General features: G+C 38.0%; 1 protein-coding gene across 3 annotated transcripts in view; it reads left to right on the forward strand.

The window, feature by feature from the left end:
• Positions 1-20,928, forward strand: part of EBF2 (EBF transcription factor 2) — a 144,195-nt gene that overhangs the window by 120,321 nt on the left and 2,946 nt on the right. Inside the window, exons 11-16 of one of the 3 annotated variants that reach the window (XM_032712740.1) lie at positions 2,128-2,216; positions 2,921-2,986; positions 3,550-3,727; positions 6,172-6,357; positions 9,658-9,825; positions 19,882-20,753. In XM_032712740.1, the coding sequence (XP_032568631.1) occupies positions 2,128-2,216; positions 2,921-2,986; positions 3,550-3,727; positions 6,172-6,357; positions 9,658-9,825; positions 19,882-19,913 (719 nt within the window). In that variant the 3' untranslated portion in view covers positions 19,914-20,753. Of the gene's footprint in view, positions 1-2,127; positions 2,217-2,920; positions 2,987-3,549; positions 3,728-6,171; positions 6,358-9,657; positions 9,826-19,881; positions 20,754-20,928 lie in introns of those variants that run through there. The other 2 variants (XM_032712742.1, XM_032712739.1) reach the window with 2 other exon arrangements.

Below are 20,928 nucleotides of genomic sequence, written 5' to 3' on the forward strand. Positions count from 1 at the left end.
ATATTTCTTTTGCTGAAGATACATAACTCAGATGATTAGATTGGTAATCAAGAAGAGAAATGGCACATAATGATGTACAGGCTCTTGAGAGAACTGGCCTACAATTCTCAGGATTATTGGCAAAATAACCCACCCCCCAAAAAAAACCCCCTCTTCCCAAATGGGATGTAGATTCTGTGGCAGTTGAAATGTGTATTATTAAACTCCTTAAGCAAACCAGAATGGCTCCCAGTGGAGAGCAAAGACATTCTAAGTATAGCCAAGACTAAATTCTCAGGTCTGGGTTTTCTCTACTCAATTCCCACTTGATTATCTCCTGTAATATTTAAACTTCATGCCACGCCATAATTATTTAATAAAAAGTAAATATAAAATGTATCTCAGTGGGGAATATGACCTTTTACCTTCGTGTCGTTATACCAAAGACAGACACAGACAAACAGAGAGCCTGGATCAGTGGAATAGTCTGTCTCACTTGATAGTTTCATCCTCCTGGTGCCTGAGATGGTTCTCCTGGAAGGAGCTGAGGATATTTTGGAAGAATTCAATAAGTGCCACCAGCACCTCTTGCAATCCGGGGTTTTCAGCTGTGCCAGAGTTTAAAAAAAAAAAAAAAAAAAGCTATTTTTTTTTCCAAAAGAATCACAAATGGTACAAGAGGATCGAATCCAGCACCGAATGAGGGCAGTGCTGAAGGACTTGCACGTGTTACTTATTAAATGTGTCACGAAACTCTGAGCAGGATCCTCAGCATGAATGTGGGGTCTGTGTTCCAACCCACACGCTGAAGGACAAGGAAATTCTAAGGAAAACATCCCCGGGGCTGTGCTGGTGCCCACTGCTCGTGCTGACGTGTCAGAGGCAGGCAAGGCTGACTTTTGGGTTCTGCACCCGTGGAAATTGGAGTCTCCTCCTGAATAACCAGAAATGAGATCCTTATTTCCCAATTAGAAACCCAATTTCACTATGAAAGCACGGGAAGCTTTCCGGAATCGTCGGCGGTGCCGGGAGGGCTCTGCCAGCTCTTGCTGACTAAAGATCTGGGTCAAAACCTCCTGGTTTATCCACCAGAGATTCCCATCGTTCCAGGGGAGTGGGGCTGTTTGCAGAACACAACTGGAGAGCTGAACGTGTCCAACGAAGAGCTGTGCCCTACTTTGGGGCTGCAGGACGTCGGGGGCGCGCGTGGGACGTGTTTATTAAAAAAGCAAACACCACACTCTGATTTCTGCCTCCACAACCAGCAGCACGAGACCTGCTCTCATTTATGTTTGTCCCATAATTTGCTTTATTCCTGCCTCACGGGCAGTTTGTCCAGAGCAAAAACGTTCACCTTGAAAAGAGGTATTTTGTGATGGTGCTGCTGTGTCTCCCAAATTATTGTGTCTCCCAAATTATTCATTCAGCCTTTGGTAGGTGGTGAGAAGTCAGAACTGGAGCAGTTTTAAGGGCAGAAGTCATGATTTCTTTGTTCCCTTATTGAGATAGAGCCATACAAATATATAGTTTTATATATATATTTTTTAATATATATTTTATATATATATATATTTAAAGATACATGTCTCAAAGATAAATATATATCAAAGAAATATATCTCAAAGGTTCCCTTATTGAGATAGAACCATAGAAATATATATTTTTTTATATATTTATATATATATATTTAAAGATACATATGTCTCAAAGATAAATATATATCAAAGAAATATATCTCAAAGGTGTATATATATATATGGATATATAATATAAAGATATATGTCTCAAATATATATATCTCTCAAAGAGATATATATCTCAAATATATATACTCAAAGGTATATATATAAGTATATCTCAAAGCTATATGTATTTACATATATAAAAATATATATAGGTATAACAAAAGTATATATATTTTTATATACATAAAAATATATATATAGGTGTCTCTCAAAGGTATATATATCTCGAATATATAAATCTCAAAGGTGTATATATATATATAGGTATATCTCAAAGGTATGTATATTAATATATATGAAAATATATATATAGGTATATCTCAAAGATATATATAAAAATAAATACATAAAAATAAATGTATATTTTCATATAATATGATGGGGGTTTATGTTTTCCTTCCAGCTCTAAATGAACCTACCATAGATTATGGCTTCCAAAGACTGCAGAAGGTCATCCCAAGACATCCTGGTGACCCTGAAAGACTAGCTAAGGTAAAATATTTTAAAGCATTTCACTCAGTCAAATAAATATGGGGTTTTTTTTTCACTTCTAATCCATAAAAGAGTCAAAATTATGCCTTAAATGACAATCACATCTGGAAATAATTCCCCAATTAGTTGTAAGTCCAAACAAGGAGGTGATTGTGTGGAACCCAGAGGTGCCAGAAATTTTTATCTGTTGGAGTTCCAGCACTGTCTGTGAACCTTTGCTGCAAAAATCAGAGTCCATTGCAGGTATTTCCCCAGTTTTTGGTCATTATCCTCTGCATTCATCCAGAGTGGCAAAAAGAATATTTTGAATTATAGACACGTATTTATGTGTCTATGCAAAGGAATATATTGCATTATAGGCACATATTTACGTGTCTATGCACAAGAATAAATGGAAATTCAGTAGGGAACAGGCACATCCGAGATGTGTCTCCCTTTTTGAGGTTGGTGAGGCAGAGCAGGTTCAGGACTCTGGAGAGCTCCAGGTCAGGATGGAGCCCTGGGCTCTCCACAGCCACTGCCTGGGAAAAGGGATTGATAGTTTGGGATGTCTGGGAGACACTGGAAGGGGTTCCATTTTTCAGATACTTGGCAAATAATTCCTCTGTAAGGAGGAATTAAAACTCTCACCCAGTTTTCAGAGTGGCCACACAAATATTGTGTTTTTTTCTGTTAAAAATATCTCTTTTGTGCTCCTCCCCCAGGAGATGCTGTTGAAACGAGCTGCTGACCTGGTGGAGGCCCTGTATGGGACACCCCACAACAACCAGGTCAGGGGAGTGAGTGGGACATGGGCAGGTTCCCTAAAAACCCCTGGAATTCATAGAATCATAGAATCAGCTGGGTTGGAAGGGACCTCTGAGATCATCAAGTCCAACCCTTGATCCAACCCCGCCGTGGTTCCCAGCCCATGGCACTGATGCCACATCCAGTCTCACCTTAAAAACCTCCAGGGATGGAGAATCCACCCCTTCCCTGGGCAGCCCATTCCAATGGCTGAGCACCCTCTCTGCAAAGAAATTCTTCCTAATCTCCAACCTAACCCTCCCCTGGCACAGCTGAAGCCCGAGCCCTCTTGTCTTGCTGATGGTTGGGTGGGCAAAGAGACCAACCCCCAGCTGGCTCCCCCCTCCTGTCAGGGAGTTGCAGAGAGTGAGGAGGTCTCCCCTGAGCCTCCTCTTCTCCAGGCTGAACAGCCCCAGCTCCCTCAGCCTCTCCTCACAGCACTTGTGCCCCAGTCCCTTCCCCAGCCTCGTTGCTCTCCTCTGGACCTGCTCCAGCCCCTCAGTGTCCTTCCTGCTGTCCCGTTTCTGATGGTCTGTCCCTCCCGCAGGACATCATCCTGAAGAGAGCGGCCGACATCGCCGAGGCCCTGTACAGCGTTCCCAGGAATCCCGCCCAGCTCCCGGCGCTGTCCAGCTCCCCTGCCCACAGCAGCATGATGGGCATCAACTCCTACGGCAGCCAGCTGGGCGTCAGCATCTCCGACTCCACCCAGGGCAACAACCAAGGTGAGCCCCTGGGGGCATCCCGGGCAGGGCCCCCCAAAATCCCGGTTACGGGGATGCCAAGGCAGCTCCTCCACCCTCCGGGGGTGCCGCCCCTTGGGACGGTGCTGGGTCTGCACCACCTTCCACTCACCACATCGCCCAGGGCTGAACCAGTGATTGGGGGTATTTGATAACCACAATATATTTGATAACCAGATTTGATAACCACTTCACTGACCACATAATGAACCAGTTATTGGGTGTATTTGATAACCACAATATATTTGATAACCAGATTTAATAAGCACTTCACTGACCACATAATGAAACAATTATTGGGTGTATTTGATAACTGATAACCAGTTTGATAACCATTTCATTAACCAGATAATGAAACAATTATTGAATGTATGATAACCAGAGTACATTTGATAACCACATTTGATAACCATTTCACTAACCAGATAATGAAACAATTATTGAGTGTATTTGATAACTGATAACCAAATTTGATAACCATTTCACTGACCAGATAATTAAACAATTATTGGGTGTATTTGAAAACTGATAACCAGATTTGATAACCACTTCACTGACCAGATAATGAAACAATTACTGAGTATATTTGATAACCAGATTAACTGGTTGAAACAGTTTTCGAGTATTTTTGGTAACCATATATATGTAAAATATATTTTTATATAAATATAAAAAATAGAAATATATGCACATATATGTGTTTAAACCATGGTTTAAAAAGTTTTTGAGTATTTTTGATAATCATATCTATATAAAATATATCTTTATATAAATATAAAAAATAGAAATATATATGTGTTCAAACAATGGTTTAAAGAGTTTTTGAGTATTTTTGATAATCATATATATATAATGTATCTTTATATATATATAATGTATCTTTATATAAATATAAAAATATAAAAATATATAGGTATATGTGTGTGTATATATATGTAAATATATAAATATATGTGTAGAACATACCACATATATATATAAAAATAATAAATATAAATATTTAGAATAAATAGAATATATATAAATATATTATATTATATATAACATATAATATATATTATATATTGGTATATATAATAAATATAATATATTATATATATTATATATATTATATACATTATACATATTATATATAATATATTAATATATATTTAATATTATATATAGTATACATTATATATATTAATATATATTAATATATATATATAAAATATATATCTCCCACATATATATACATCTTAGCTCACAAAAAAAGATAAACACAAAATATTGTCCGAGGGTTTTGAGTAAATTTAAGCTTTTAGTAAATCAAACCTCATTATAAAAATACACATCAGTTCACTTCCAAAAGTCGAATTAAAACACAATATTGCTTAACTTGAAAGAAAACACTGAGTTAAATGGTATTTGCTGGACTGTTTTAGTTAAGCTTGGTTTAAATGAGTCAATTAATTAAGGGGGAGTTTTAATTTTTAAACTTGGTTTAAATGAGTCGATTATTTAAGGGGGGTTTTAATTTTTAAGCTTGGTTTAAATGAGTCGATTATTTAAGGGGAGTTTTAATTTTTAAGCTTGGTTTAAATGAGTCGATTATTTACGGGGGGGTTTAATTTTTAAACTTGGTTTAAATGAGTCGATTATTTAAGGGGGGTTTTAATTTTTAAGTTTGGTTTAAAGAGTCGATTATTTAAGGAGGAGTTTTAATTTTTAAATGAGTCGGTTATTTAAGGGGGGGGTTAATTTTTAAGCTTGGTTTAAATGAGTCGATTATTTAAGGGGGAGTTTTAATTTTTAAGCTTGGTTTAAATGAGTCGATTATTTAAGGGGAGTTTTAATTTTTAAGCTTGGTTTAAATGACTTGATTTAAGGGGGAATTTAATTTTTAAGCTTGGTTTAAATGAGTCAATTAATTAAGGGGGAGTTTTAATTTTTAAGCTTGGTTTAAATGAGTTGATCATTTAAGGGGGAGTTTTAATTTTTAAGCTTGGTTTAAATGAGTCAATTATTTACGGGGGGGTTTAATTTTTAAGCTTGGTTTAAATGAGTCGATTTAAGGCGGAGTTTTAATTTTTTAGCTTAGTTCAAATGAGTCAATTATTTAAGGGGTGGTTTAATTTTTAAGTTTGGTTTAAAGAGTCGATTATTTAAGGAGGAGTTTTAATTTTTAAATGAGTCGGTTATTTAAGGGGGGGGTTAATTTTTAAGCTTGGTTTAAATGAGTCAATTTAAGGGGGAGTTTTAATTTTTAAGCTTGGTTTAAATGAGTCGATCATTTAAGGGGTGGTTTAATTTTTAATCTTGGTTTAAATGAGTCAATTAATTAAGGAGGGGTTTAATTTTTAAGTTTGGTTTAAATGAGTCGATTATTTAAGGTGGAATTTAATTTTTAAGCCGGATTCAAGGATGCATCTGGAATTGTTTTGCAGGTTACATCCGGAACACCAGCAGCATCTCCCCCCGGGGTTACTCCTCCAGCTCCACCCCCCAACAGTCCAACTACAGCACCTCCAGCAACAGCATGAACGGCTACAGCAACGTGCCCATGGGCAACCTGGGCGTGCCGGGCTCGCCGGGCTTCATCAACGGCTCTCCCACGGGATCACCCTACGGATGTACGGCCCCTGAGCTGCCCTAATTCCCGTTATTGGGCCCAAAAGTGGCACCAAGTGGAGGGGTTGGGGAGGAGGGTCTGATTTGGGCCTCGGGGGGTTTTGGTGCTGATGAAAAATATCCGAGTTTTTGAAGAGAAGTAGAGGAGTAGTCAAGATTGTTTCGGTTTTCCTTCCTTTTTAAATCCTTACGTAATTATTACTATGATATATTATTGCATAATACACATTATAGCATTACCTATACATATATAAAACATATACAGTATATTATTATTTATTATTGCATATTACATATTATAGTATTACCTATACATATATATCACATATATAGTATATTATTATATATTATTGCATATTACATATTATAGCATTACATATACATATATACAACATACATAGTATATTATTATATATTATTGCATATTACATATTATAGCATTACCTATACATATATACAACATATATAGTATATTATTATATATTATTGCATATTACATATTATAGCATTACCTATACATATATATCACATATATAGTATATTATTATATATTATTGCATATTACATATTATAGCATTACCTATACATATATACAACATATATAGTATATTATTATATATTATTGCATATTACATATTATAGCATTACCTATACATATATACAACATATATAGTTTATTATTATTTATTATTGCATATTACATATTATAGTATTACCTATACATATATACAACATATATAGTTTATTATTATTTATTATTGCATATTACATATTATAGTATTACCTATACATATATATCACATATATAGTATATTATTATATATTATTGCATATTACATATTATAGCATTACATATACATATAAACAACATACATAGTATATTATTATATATTGTTGCATATTACATATTATAGCATTACATATACATATATACTACATATACACTATATTATTATATATTATTGCATATTACATATTATAGTATTATATATACATATATATCACATATATAGTATATTATTATATATTATATATAATTATGGATTATAATACTGTATTATTATATATTGCTATATTACATATCACTATATTACATATTATTATGTTACATATTACTATATATATTACATATGACTATATATTATTATATTACATATTACTGTATATATTATATATGACTATATATTATTATTGTTATACAGTATAGACTATAGATAATTATAGATTATATTATATATCATTATGGATTATATTACTATATTATCACATATTATGATATTACATATTACTATATATTATATATGACTATATATTATATGTTTTTATATATTACAGGTTATAGATAATTATATATTATATATATCATTACGGATTATCTATTATAGATTACTATATATGACTATATATTATATATTGTTATATATTATAGATAATTATAGATTATATTATATATCATTATGGATTACAGATTATAGATTACTATATATGACTATATATTATATATTTTTATACATCATAGATAATTATCAATTATATATTGAATAATGATTATATATCATAATAATGATTAATATTATTGATATTAATGATTATATATAACATTATATACTATATATTACCATATATTATATATAATATATGAATGAACCACATATTATATATTATTATTAATAATATATTATCATATATTATATACAATTGTATATATTGTTATATATAATATAAAATAGATATTATATAAATAGATATTATATAAATAGATATTATAGAAACATATCCTTACACAAATTCCTAAGTGGCAAAGGCCACAGTGAGCAAGGAGGCCCAATTTGCAACTTTATTGAGAAGTCACCATGACTTTTAGCACAGGGACTTTTCCAAAGCCTGTGTAAAAGCCACTGTGAAATAATTGTTATGAGTTTGAACACATGATCAATAACTGAGAGCTGAATTGGGGATTAATTTCCTCTGCAACTATATTACCTTAATAATCAGAAATATAACAGCAGTAGAATTAAGCTCTGCATTTCTAGTTACTGGTTCTACCAGGAGCAGTCACTCTTTATTTCATACCTCGAGTTCCATCTGGCAAGAGAGTGTGTGTGTAAAATATATATATCTATAATATATACATATTTGATATATATAATATACATTACATTTATTTATTATATATATTTTCTATATATACCACAAACTGTGATGTAGACAAATAATTTAACACATATTATACATGTACATATATAAAACCAGGATGAGCAATTGCACATATATTGTATTATTATAATTTAATTATTTACCTCCCCCATGGCTTGTGGAGGATCACACCTTTCCAGAAAGCCCCTGGTAGCCCATAAAATACCATTTTATTTCATTTGCATGTTAAGCAGAGCAGTGTTTAGGCCTGGATTAAAACCAGCCTAACCAGAGGGAGCTGTGCAAGCTTCACCCTCGGATCAACATTCCCGTTCTTATTCTGGAATCTCAGCAAACAATTCCTTAACAAGGTACTGGACATATAATTTTTTTTTTTCTTGCAAGATTCTTCTTCAAAAAGAAGCCAGTTTAGATGAAAATCTAAGAAACAGCTTAAAACCGAGGAAATTTTATTTTTAAAAGAAAATGGGGAGGGCACAGGAATTACCAACCTTCCCAATTTCCAAAGCCACCAAGTGGCCAGGCCATTACTGCTCATATTGACTCTCTCCTTTGGTGACTTACAGTTTTTCTGGTCTCCTCACCCTTCATTTTCAAAGATTCAAAATAAAATATATTATATAAAATAGAATTATCCATAAATAAAATGTATTTATGTTATATATATAAGATTTTATATATATATAATATATTATATATTGAATAAATTATTTAATATATAAATATATTTAATAATATATATAAAATATATATTTTATATATAATATATATTTCTATATATAAAATATATATTTTTATATATATAAAATATATTTATATATATAAAATATATATTATATATATAAATGTATATTTCATACATATAAAATATATATTTTTATATATATAAAATATATATTTTTATATATATAAAATATATAAATATATATATATATAAATATATATATAAAATATATAAATATATATAAAATATATATTTTATGTATATATATAAATATATATAAAAATATAATTTGAGTCACTGTGAGAATGAGACCTTCTTGAAGAGCTAAAACGAGGCGTTTTCAGCAGTTTTACCAAACTTCAACAGTTGCATTTCTGATGAAAAAAATGCCTTTTTTTTTGTTTTTTTTTTCCCTTTGCAGTGATGTCCTCCAGCCCCACAGTTGGCTCCTCCAGCACTTCTTCCATCCTCCCCTTCTCCTCCTCCGTCTTTCCTGCTGTCAAACAGAAGAGTGCCTTTGCTCCTGTCATCAGACCCCAAGGGTCTCCTTCCCCTGCCTGCTCCAGTGGCAATGGAAATGGGTTTAGAGGTAAGAAATGGTCTAAATTGATATTAAATCCCTGGCAGAGGCAAACACAGCCACCACCTGAATGGCATCCCACACGTCACAGGGCAAGTCTGCCCTGAATTGGATTAAAGCAATAATCCAAGTTCACAGAATCATCAGAGAATCAGTTGGGTTCTACCATGAGAAGTCACTTCTTATTTCATACCTTGGTTTCCATCTGACAAGAGAGGGTGTGTGTAAAAAAAAAAAAAAATATATATATGTAATATATATATCATAATATATATGTAATGATATTTTAAAATTTCATTATATATAATCATAATATATATATCATTATATATATTATATATATATATAATCATTATATATATAATATATATTATATATTGTGTATATACAATATATATACATTATATATATAATATATATTATATAATGTGTATATATAATATATATACATTATATATATAATATATATTATATAATGTATAATATCATTATAAATATTATATATATAATCGTCATTATATATACAATATATATTATATAATGTATAATATTATTATATATATTATGTATATAATCGTCATTATATATATAATATATATTATATATATATAATATATACATATATATATAATATACATACATTATATACATAATATATATTATATAATATGTATATATATATAAAATATATATTACATTTATTTATTATATATATTTTCTATGTATAGCCCAAACTGTGATGTAGACAAATAATTAAATATATATATTTTATATGTACATATATAAAAACAGGATGAGCAATTGCACACATATTGAATTATTATAATTTAATTATTTACCTCCCCCATGGCTTGTGGAGGATCACACCTTTCCAGAAAGCCCCTGGTAGCCCATAAAATATCATTTTATTTCATTTATATGTTAAGCAGAGCAGTGCTTAGGCCTGGATTAAAACCAGTTGGGTTGGAAGGGACCTCTGAGATCATCAAGCCCAACCCTTGATCCAACCCCGCCGTGGTTCCCAGCCCATGGCACTGATGCCACATCCAGTCTCACCTTAAAAACCTCCAGGGATGGAGAATCCACCCCTTCCCTGGGCAGCCCATTCCAAGGGCTGAGCACCCTCTCTGCAAAGAATTCCTAAATTTTTGTTTGGTTTTAAACCAAATGCTCGTTTTTACACCGAGAAGGGTCTGAGCCGATGGTGCCCTTCAACCACAGCCTGGTTTGGGTTGGGAAGGAGCATAAACCCATCCCTTTCCAACCCCTTTCCCCTAGAATATAGGGGAATAGAATCATAGAATCACAGAATCAGTTGGGTTGGAAGGGACCTTCCGTTAGAATATAGTGGGATAGCAGCTCTTTTGTGAGGAATGGCTTCTCCTCGGGCTGCGGGGACTTGTTAAATTTAAACACGGGTTAATACTCAGCTCAGCGCGAAGAGGTTTAGGCTCAGCCCGGGAATTGAGCCCCGCAGCCCATTTACAGCCCTTTTAAAGGTGATCTGCGAAACAAATGTGGGCAGCGAGATAAGAACGGGAACCTGCGCTCAATTCCTGCTTTTAACAGGCTGCGGAGGGGGGGAGCTGTGGCACATAAATGTGCTCCGAGTCTCCATAAAAAAAGCCTTTATAGGGCCGGAGAGGTCATCTGGCTCCTTCAGCCTTCGCTGGAGATCCCAGAGAAAACGCAGCTCCGGGAATTGAGCCCAGCCAAGAGGCAGTGGGAATTCTAAATGAGCCCTACAAACCACACCTGCCGGGGTTGGGGGGGGAGAGAAACCCTCAGCTGGGCCACGGGGACTCGCAGAAACCGGGATTATTTGGTGTCACAAGGAAATTCTGAGCGTGCCGAGCAAAAACAATTCCGGTTTTAAAAGCCAGCTTAGGGAATTCTGCAACAGCTTCTTCCCCTGCCCCATTTCCATGAAAATCCATGTTTTTCTAAGACCATCTTCTCCTCATTAATGAAAGATCATCATCACCCCATTAATGAAAGATCTTCTCCCCATTAATGAAAGATAATCATCACCCCATTAATGAAAGATCATTTTCACCCCATTAATGAAAGATCTCCCTATTAATGAAAGATCATCATCACCCCATTAATGGGCAAACCCATTGATCTGCCCGTGTAAATCCACAGGTATTGTGTAGACAGGGCATATAATTTCTTTTCTCTGTTCAAGGAAGATGTAAAGAAGGAGTTCAGGCAATTTTTTTAAACTCTAGGTACAGAAAGTTTTGTCGGCCCAACAGTTGTAGATATTTATTTAAACTATTTAGAAATTTGTTAATGCTCTGTATGATCCTGGTGTCTGAAGAGTCACCATCACTACCCACCCTGCAGGTATCTTTTTTTTCCTTTTCTTTTAGGGGAGAAGTGTTTTCTGCATCAGTCATTGAAAGGGTTATTTATTTCACTGCATTTTTATAAAAAATGAGAGGGGTTTGCTGTTTTAGGGAACTGTTTCGAGGCAACGTAATTTTAAACTGTTTTAATGAAACATTTAAGTAGGAAGGCCCATTAAATTAAGAGCAGTTTGCTTGTTTAGCTTAAGCTTAATTTAAGGATAAATCAGTGTGTCAGAACAGATTTAAATCTGCTTCAAAGTTAAACTTGTCCAAGTGCTTTGTAGAGAAGGTCTAAATATTAAGAAGTTACCTGGGGTAGAGCTGAACACAAATCAGTGAGAAAAATCACTCAGATTGTTCCTGGGAGACAGAAAGAGGACAGATTAAAAACCAGCTGACTTCGTATTTAAATTAATAATTCAAATTAAAGTAAGGTAACTCTGCTTAGCAAAAGTTTCTCTCTTTTTTAACCTGTCTATAAAGAGGTGAAGTACCAGAGACCATTTGGTGCCATTTAAGCCACTTGGTGTTGACAACATATTTGATGCAGTGATCAAATATGAGATCAATAAATCAGTGATCAATAAGAGATTGTACAAACAGAGCTTTGTTATTAAATATAACAAAATCTCCACGCTAAAACCTCACATCCATGAATTTTTACTGATAAAAATCCACTCCTTGTTCAGAATTAATGTTCATGATTACTTGGTGAGTTAAGTCAGGATACAAAGACCTGAGCACAGGTAGATGGCTACAGAATTTATTGACCATATCCCTTTCTTTTTGTGGGATTTCTACACCAGCACAAACATAAATATATTAATTTAAGGAGCAGTGGTTCCCTCACAAACACATCTGCCCAGAGTTTGTTACGCCAGGTCCTTGGAACTCCTGAACTCTTCCAGCCATGGAGGCGAATTCCAAGGGAAATATTGGAATGGCTGCAAGCTGGGGAGCACATGCCTTGGAAAGGCTCCAGGTACACGGAGCCTGATCTCCAAATGAACATTCCCACAGCGCTGACAGACACATGTGGCCAAAAACTCAACAGGAGGCTCCCAGAGAGGCTCCTTGAATGGACTCACTGTGCTGGGGCAACGGGAGATGGAGAATTCCTGCCCCCTCCCTGGGCCAGGAACCAGGAATAGCTGGGCTGGGCATGTAATTCCTGATTTATTTGCTGCTGGATCAAACCTGGGCATCAGCAAATAGAGCTGGATTGGAATGGCCAAAGCACAGTGAATATCTGCAGGCCCCTTCCCAAAGCCCATCAGGGAAGGGTTTTGACATCACCTCTCAGTTTCTTCACCCATAATATGTGGAAAACATCCCCATGGGGATTTTTTATAGCTTTAATCCAAAGTTTGGGATGTGTTTTGGCTACACCTTTTGTTCAAGGGCAGGTTTCCTGGTGATACAACCTCCATCCTCCTCACTGCAGCCTGTTGCAATGAGGAGATTTGAAATAATAATATGTATGATCTAATTGTATATTTATAATTAGTAGTTATAGCCATATTTGTTATTATTGTTGTTATTATTATATTCATTAATTAATAGCAGCCCCTCAGAGCTTGCCATTCTACTCACAAGCACTACTGAAAATCTAGAATATAACTTCCATGTGTGGTGACCACAGCAGTGTTTAAGCCTGAGTTAAAACCAGTCTAAACAGAAGCTTCATCCTCAGATCAGCATTCCCATTATTACAGCAGTTTACAGGGAGAAGTTTTTTTTTCCCAAAAATGTATTTTTTGGAGAATTTGGTGATGCTCAAAAGCTTCTGGTAGGAAATATGTATATCATATACTTCTATACTGTATATATATTAATACTATATTAATACTTTTAATACTTCTACTATATTAATACTTCTAAATAATAATGCTGTATAAATATATTATATATATAATATGTAGAAATATATATATATATAAAATATATAGAAGTATTAACCAAGCCTGAAACTTGCAGCTCTGCTGATTTTGGGCTGCACAGCAGCCAAGACATGTGGGATCCCCTTGGATAACCCCCCGTGCCACGTGTTCCTGCTTTTCCTCTCCCCCCTGCCATCTGCTCCACATTCCCACAGTGTAACAGCCCGTGGTAGGTAGGGAAGGAGCAGGAATTCCAGCCTGGCCCCCTCTGCCTTCCCTGTGCTCTCCAGACTGGGAGCAGGTGATTCCCAGCACAGCAACCCTCGTGCCCGTGTCAAGGCTGTTTAGGAAGGGCCCTGGGAAGACAAGAAGTGATGGGACACAGGAGTAAAACCCAACTGCCCAACCCACTCACCTCACTGATGGGAAAAGCAGGAAAATTGGAACCTGCTGGAGCAGATTCCCTTTGGCTCAGCACGTGAAAATGCAAAGCTCAGTTCCAAGGAATTGCAGGCAAACCCCAGAAGGGCAGATATTCCATGAACCACCAGGATCCTGGTGGTACTGGAGGTATTGGAGGCTGCTGCCCCAAGGAACAGCCTCCATTTGCACTGTTCCCTAAATAAATCCAGGTGTTTATGCTGAAGGATCTAATTATTAGGATCTTGTCTGGAGGAAGTTTGGAGTGTCTGCAGCACTGGGCATTCCAGCCCCTTTCCAATAAAAGGCTGGGAAAACAGGTAACAGGAAAAGGAGTTGCTCTGGAAACCTTGTAAGGGGTGGGATTTGTCAACACTTCAGACACAGCATTTCAAAATAACTCTCAGCAGAGACTCCAACCAGGTAAAAATGACAGGGCTGATTCCACATTTTCAGCAACGTGCTCCTGCCTGAACCAGAATGATTCCAGAGCCCAGACAGGGATTTAGGTCTGGAAATCATATATAAATTATGTCAATATATACTAAAAATATGTATTTATCATCTGATTAAATTTGATACCTTGGAAGGATCAAGGATATTTTCCTGCCCTGTTTATTGGCAGAGGTAGAAGTGGCCCAGACTGCTCAGAAACAAATAAAACCTGAAGTGTTAGCAAGAAGTTTGAAATATCTCTCAACTAAAGAAAATTTTAATTAACTAATTATTTTTTCATTTGTTGGGCTGGTCATTTGAGTCGCTCTTCCCATTTCACAGGCTGGACAAGAGCTCCCTTTTTAATGAGAGAAAACAAAAATCTGCCTTTTCACTAGGAAAATACTCCTCCCTGTGAGGGTGGGGAGGAGCTGGGATGGAATTCCCAGAGAAGCTGTGGCTGCCCCTGGATCCCTGGAAGTGTCCAAGGCCAGGTTGGAGCAACCTGGGCTAGTGGAAGGTGTCCCTGCCCATGGCAGGGGGTGGCACTGGATGATTTTAAGGTCCCTTCCAACCCAAAGCATTCCAGAATTCCATGATTCAGCACTAAGCCCCTTCCCAGTTGTCACCAAATACCTGTTGGAATTGCAGGGAGTCCTTTCCCACTCCAAGGCAGCATTTTCAAAGGCTACTTGTACCCACCAGGCTTATGATCATTATTAATTACACCCATTAAAGGTGCCTATCACCACAGCATCTGGGTACTACCCGTGTTTGATTATTTATTTATAAAAAAATTCTCCAACCTTGTGACAATTTTAATCAAGTGTTTCAGTTGATAATTGCAAGCTGTCAAGGTTAATACAATAAGGCTCATCTCTAATTCTTTTTCCATTTCCCTCCAAGAGGAAAAGAAAAAAAAAAAAAAAAGAAGAAAAAAAAAAACCCCTCTGGGATAATGACTGTGGTTTCTATATTCCCAACTCATCTGGGAGTGTCCTGCATTGAACCACCTTTATTGAAAAGTTACATCGATTCAATATATAGTAATACAGGCAAAAATAATTACAGCTTTGCTTGCAGTGTAAGACCTTAATCCAAACCTCACAAACATTCAATAAAAAGCCATCCAGGCTGGGAATAGGCTTTTGACAGTGCAGCCCCAACGGGGGGTGGAGGTGGGGTGGAAATGGGCAGGGGAGGGGGTGTGAAAAGAGAGGGAAGCACAGAGCAAAGCCTTTGGATGAGCTGGGGGAAGCCAGGCGAGAATTCCAGGCAATATTCCTCAACTGACTCGGCCTTTGTGGCAGCAGGAGATGAAATGCCAGTGACACAATCGGGCTTTTCTGGGTTATATTAAAGTCTTACCCGAGTTTGGGCTCTGGCAGGGTCATCCTGGCGACTTCCAAGGAGCACTTACAGCCTGGAATGACAAAATATTTGGGCTGGGGGTGCAAAAGTGAGGAGAGGAAAAGAGGGACTTCTACTTGCCCCGGAGGAAAGGAAGGGAGGGAAATTAGGGATCACCAGACCTCAGGGGTAACAACACACCCCTGAGTGCAGTTCTGCTGCTGCCATCACTAGTTTGAGTCCAGGCCTGCTGGATAATCATGGAATCATGGAATGCTTTGGGTTGGAAGGGACGTAAAGCTCACCCAGTGCCACCTCCTGCCACGGGCAGGGACACCTTCCACTAGCCCAGGTCCCTCCAACCTGGCCTTGGACACTTCCAGGGATGAGGCAGCCACAGCCTCTCTGGGCAACCTGTGCCAGTGCACATCTGTTTTTTTTAATAATAATTAATATTTTTAATTATACAGTAAAAAATGTACTTTCTCTTCAATCTGATGAACTTCCCAAAATTCTGCTTCTGCAAGAATGAAAATATTTTTAAAGAGACATGGCAGAAACTCAGGCTGGGTCTTTGCTTCCGTTTGCTGGCTGAAGTTTCCCACGCTTAAAAAAAAGTGAAAAGAGAGTTGCTAACAATAAGAAAAAAGCATTTATGCCGATATGGACTTAATCCCTTGGGAGCAGAGCTTAAACTACACGGGCAACAGCCCCTGGATGTCTCAAATTAAGCCATGCTTAGCCATGCCAGGGGCTGCAGCAGCCACGGGCTGACCCTGTGCCAGCAGAAAAGGTTCCCCCAGGTAGGGACTGTGCAGGTGCTCCTGGATTTGCTTCAGGCAAAAGCCCCAGCCAGGTTAGTCAGACACAGAGTTTAAATTCCAGGTTAGTCAGACACAGAGGAGTTTAAATTGCAGGTTAGTCAGACACAGAGTTTAAATTCCGGGAGCCAACCTGGCTGATTTTGCCCGAGGCGGATGAGGAGGATCCTGTTCCTCTGGGATACCTGTGGGAAGCACCAGATTCCGAGGGCACACACTCCCCTTCCCTCTTCCCCAGCCCAGCAGAGCCTGGAGCAGGGCAGCAATCCAAGGTTTCACCAGGTTTCTAAGGCGTGTGGTGAATCCATAGGGAGAATTCTCTCCAGCCATTAGGATGAATTTTGGGGCTTGGGGGTGAGGAGAAGGAAAGAGCAGCCTCTTAGTGTTAGCAAAAAAATCTCTCTTCCAATGCACTCATCCCCTGAAAAAAAAAAAACACCACAAAAACTAACAAGCTGATAAATGTTTACCCGTTTTATTTAGGGTTATGTATGTTTTATTTAGGTTTATGTTCGAAACTGAAAAACAACAACAAATTCCTAAGTGATTACAAAGAAGGAGATATTTGACTAGGAGCTGTTTGGTTTCACTTTCTCTTTCAGCTAGCTGCTAAAATTGGCAGGGACTTCAGCCCCAGTCGTTAGAAAACATGAAAATATTTATTTTCCTATTGTATTAAATCACAGACCGTGTCCACGGTTGTTTGCAAACACAGCTCGGATAAAAGACTCGTGTGAGCTGAGGAACTTGCCCTAAGCGTTTTTTTAAATGCTCTGAGCGTGAGGGTGAAATTAATTCTCGGGGGGTAAAAGGGCTTTTAAACGCAGGAATAATCCCACAAATTTCAGTGCCCATAAATCTTTGCAGGATTAGGAACCTCGCGCCGCACCGAGGCCCCTTTGAAAATATGAGTCACTCATTTGTTATATAAATACATATAAACTTAACTCGGCCCTGGGAACCTTGGGGAGCAGCAGCAGTTCCAGGCAGCTTCAAACGTGGCTGTTGTTGTCAGTTGTGAGGAGCAGAACTGCAATTTAAGGCGGGCAGAGTGACTAATAAATGATTTACACGAGGCCAGAGCTCTGGGAACTGCCAGGTACGACTGCAGGGCTTCAGACTGATGGGGAAACCAAGCAGGGCAGTGAGGCTGCTCCTTCAGCTGGAAGGCAGGAGGGCTCTGCAGAGGGACCTGGACAGGCTGGATCCATGGGCTGATTCCAAGGGGATGAGGTTCAACCAGGCCAAGGGCCGGGTCCTGAACTTTGGCCACAACAACCCCCGGCAGCTCCAGGCTGGGCCAGAGGGGCTGGAGAGCAGCCAGGCAGGAAGGGAGCTGGGAGTGGGGATGGACAGGGAGCTGAACAGGAGCCAGAGTGTGCCCAGGTGGCCAAGAAGGCCAATGGATCCTGGCCTGGCTCAGGAACAGTGTGGCCAACAGGTCCAAGGAAGTGATTCTTGCCCTGGACTCAGCACTGGTGAGGCCACCCCTGGAGTGCTGTGTCCAGTTCTGGGCCCTCAGCTCAGGAAGGACATTGAGGGGCTGGAGCAGGTCCAGGGAAGAGCAACGAGGCTGGGGAAGGGACTGGAGCACAAGTGCTGTGAGGAGAGGCTGAGGGAGCTGGGGCTGTTCAGCCTGGAGAAGAGGAGGCTCAGGGGAGACCTCCTCACTCTCTGCAACTCCCTGACAGGAGGGGGGAGCCAGCTGGGGGTTGGTCTCTTTGCCCACCCAACCATCAGCAAGACAAGAGGGCTCGGGCTTCAGCTGTGCCAGGGGAGGGTTAGGTTGGAGATTAGGAAGAATTTCTTTGCAGAGAGGGTGCTCAGCCGTTGGAATGGGCTGCCCAGGGAAGGGGTGGATTCTCCATCCCTGGAGGTTTTTAAGGTGAGACTGGATGTGGCATCAGTGCCATGGGCTGGGAACCACAGCGGAGTTGGATCAAGGGTTGGACTTGATGATCTCAGAGGTCCCTTCCAACCCAGCTGATTCTGTGATTCTGTGATTCCATGATTTCCACTGAAGCCGGATTAGCAAAGCCCAGCCCAGTGATCTGGGATTTGGAATTCCCCAGCTGGGTCCCCTCAGCAGCAGGGGGGGAATTCCCTTTGCTCCCACATCTCTCCTTGCTCACAGCACAACCCTTCCTGCCAGCAGCTGGGAAGGGAAGACCCTGCTCAGTTTGGGTTTTCAGGGATGGATTTCACTGTTCAGCTTGAGAAAGGGGGAGAAGTCTGAATTTTTGGGGCAGTTCTGAGCAATGTCCATCTCAGGAGATAAGGATGCAAAAATGGGTGGACTTTGCTGAAAATACAAATACTGAGGGCTGAATTCATTCTCTTTTACTCATTTAATAACCACAGTGGGCCTTGGCTTTTCATGGAATCATGGAATGGTTTGAGTGGGAAGGGATCTTAAAGTTCACTCAGTGCCACCCCTGCCATGGGCAGAGACACCTTCCACTAGCCCAGGTTGCTCCAACCTGGCCTTGGACAGTTCCAGGGATCCAGGGGCAGCCACAGCTTCTCTGGGAATTCCATCCCAGCCCCTCCCCACCCTCCCAGGGAGGAATTCCTTCCCTTTGGTGAATTCACTCTGCAATAACACTTTGCCATTGCCTGTGTCACGGGCAGTTCTCACCATCTCTGTTCTCACTTCACCATCAAACCATCCAAAGACACCAAATCTCAAATTTAACCTCAGCTCAGGCCCTTCCTGACTGCACACAAGGGGGTGAAGGGCTCAAATACCTTTTGTTCCACAGCATTTTGCCACAATTTCATCTTTTTGTGCATTTTCTTTTGCAGCCATGACTGGTCTTGTCGTTCCCCCGATGTAAGGAAGGGGCACCTTTGCCTCCTCTCCCTCTTCCCTTTTTTTCCTCTTTTTTTTTTTTTTTATTTCATTTTTCTTTTACAGCACAAAACTACTTATTGTGATGGACCACTAAAAAGAAAAAAAAATAGCACTACAAGCTCTTTTTTTGAAAGGAAAGCCAGGCCCAGGAAAAAAAAAACCAACAAAAAATGAACAAACAAACAAACAAAAAGGAACATTTTTTATGGGTTGAACAAGACAGAAATCTGCATCTTTTACCTGTTTCACGTTTCTGACACAACCACATCAACTCTTCAAACATTGTGAAGGAAGAATCAGCCAGAGCCAGGATGAACAAGAGTCAGCAGAACAGAACCAGAAATGCAAAGTCTTTCCTGGAAGACAAGAAAACCTTCCTGAGATCTGTAAAATATTCAAAGGAAAAAACAAAAAAAAAAGAACAAAAAAAAAAGAAAAAAAAAGAAATTGGCAAAAAAAACACGATTCAAGCTTGATATTTTGGATACAATTTGTTTTACTTTGTAGGGGTAAAAAGCTGAAGTTTCTATTTTCTATGGAGCCTTTCAGATATCGATTTAGTTTATGCAGAAAAAAACAAACAATTCAACAAAACAGGGTACCAGCATGAAAGAATTTCTAGGACAAACTGACATGAATGATGGAACTTTGGTGTATGTGTGTATTTGCTTATAGTTTAACCTCTTTAAAAAAAAAATGTAAGATGTTTTACAATTATTTAAATAAATAAACTTGTAACTTATTGTATGTAGAGGTAGAAATTAAAACCCTTTTTTGGATTTTTTTCCTCCAGCTGTACAATGAAGAAAGATGATGCAAAAATGTAGTGATAAGTTTGAGATATTATTATTACTGCTGCAACTGCTCCTCACTTTTTCCCCCCTCCCCTCTTACTGAATTCATGTGCAAGGATGTATAGGATTCTTTCTGATGAACAAAAACCATCACAGACTTTTCCAGGCGTTGTGGTTTTAATCCATGTATGAATTTTCCCCCCT

The sequence above is a fragment of the Chiroxiphia lanceolata genome, chromosome 28, assembly GCF_009829145.1.
Source record: "Chiroxiphia lanceolata isolate bChiLan1 chromosome 28, bChiLan1.pri, whole genome shotgun sequence".
Classification (NCBI taxonomy): Eukaryota; Metazoa; Chordata; class Aves; order Passeriformes; family Pipridae; genus Chiroxiphia; species Chiroxiphia lanceolata.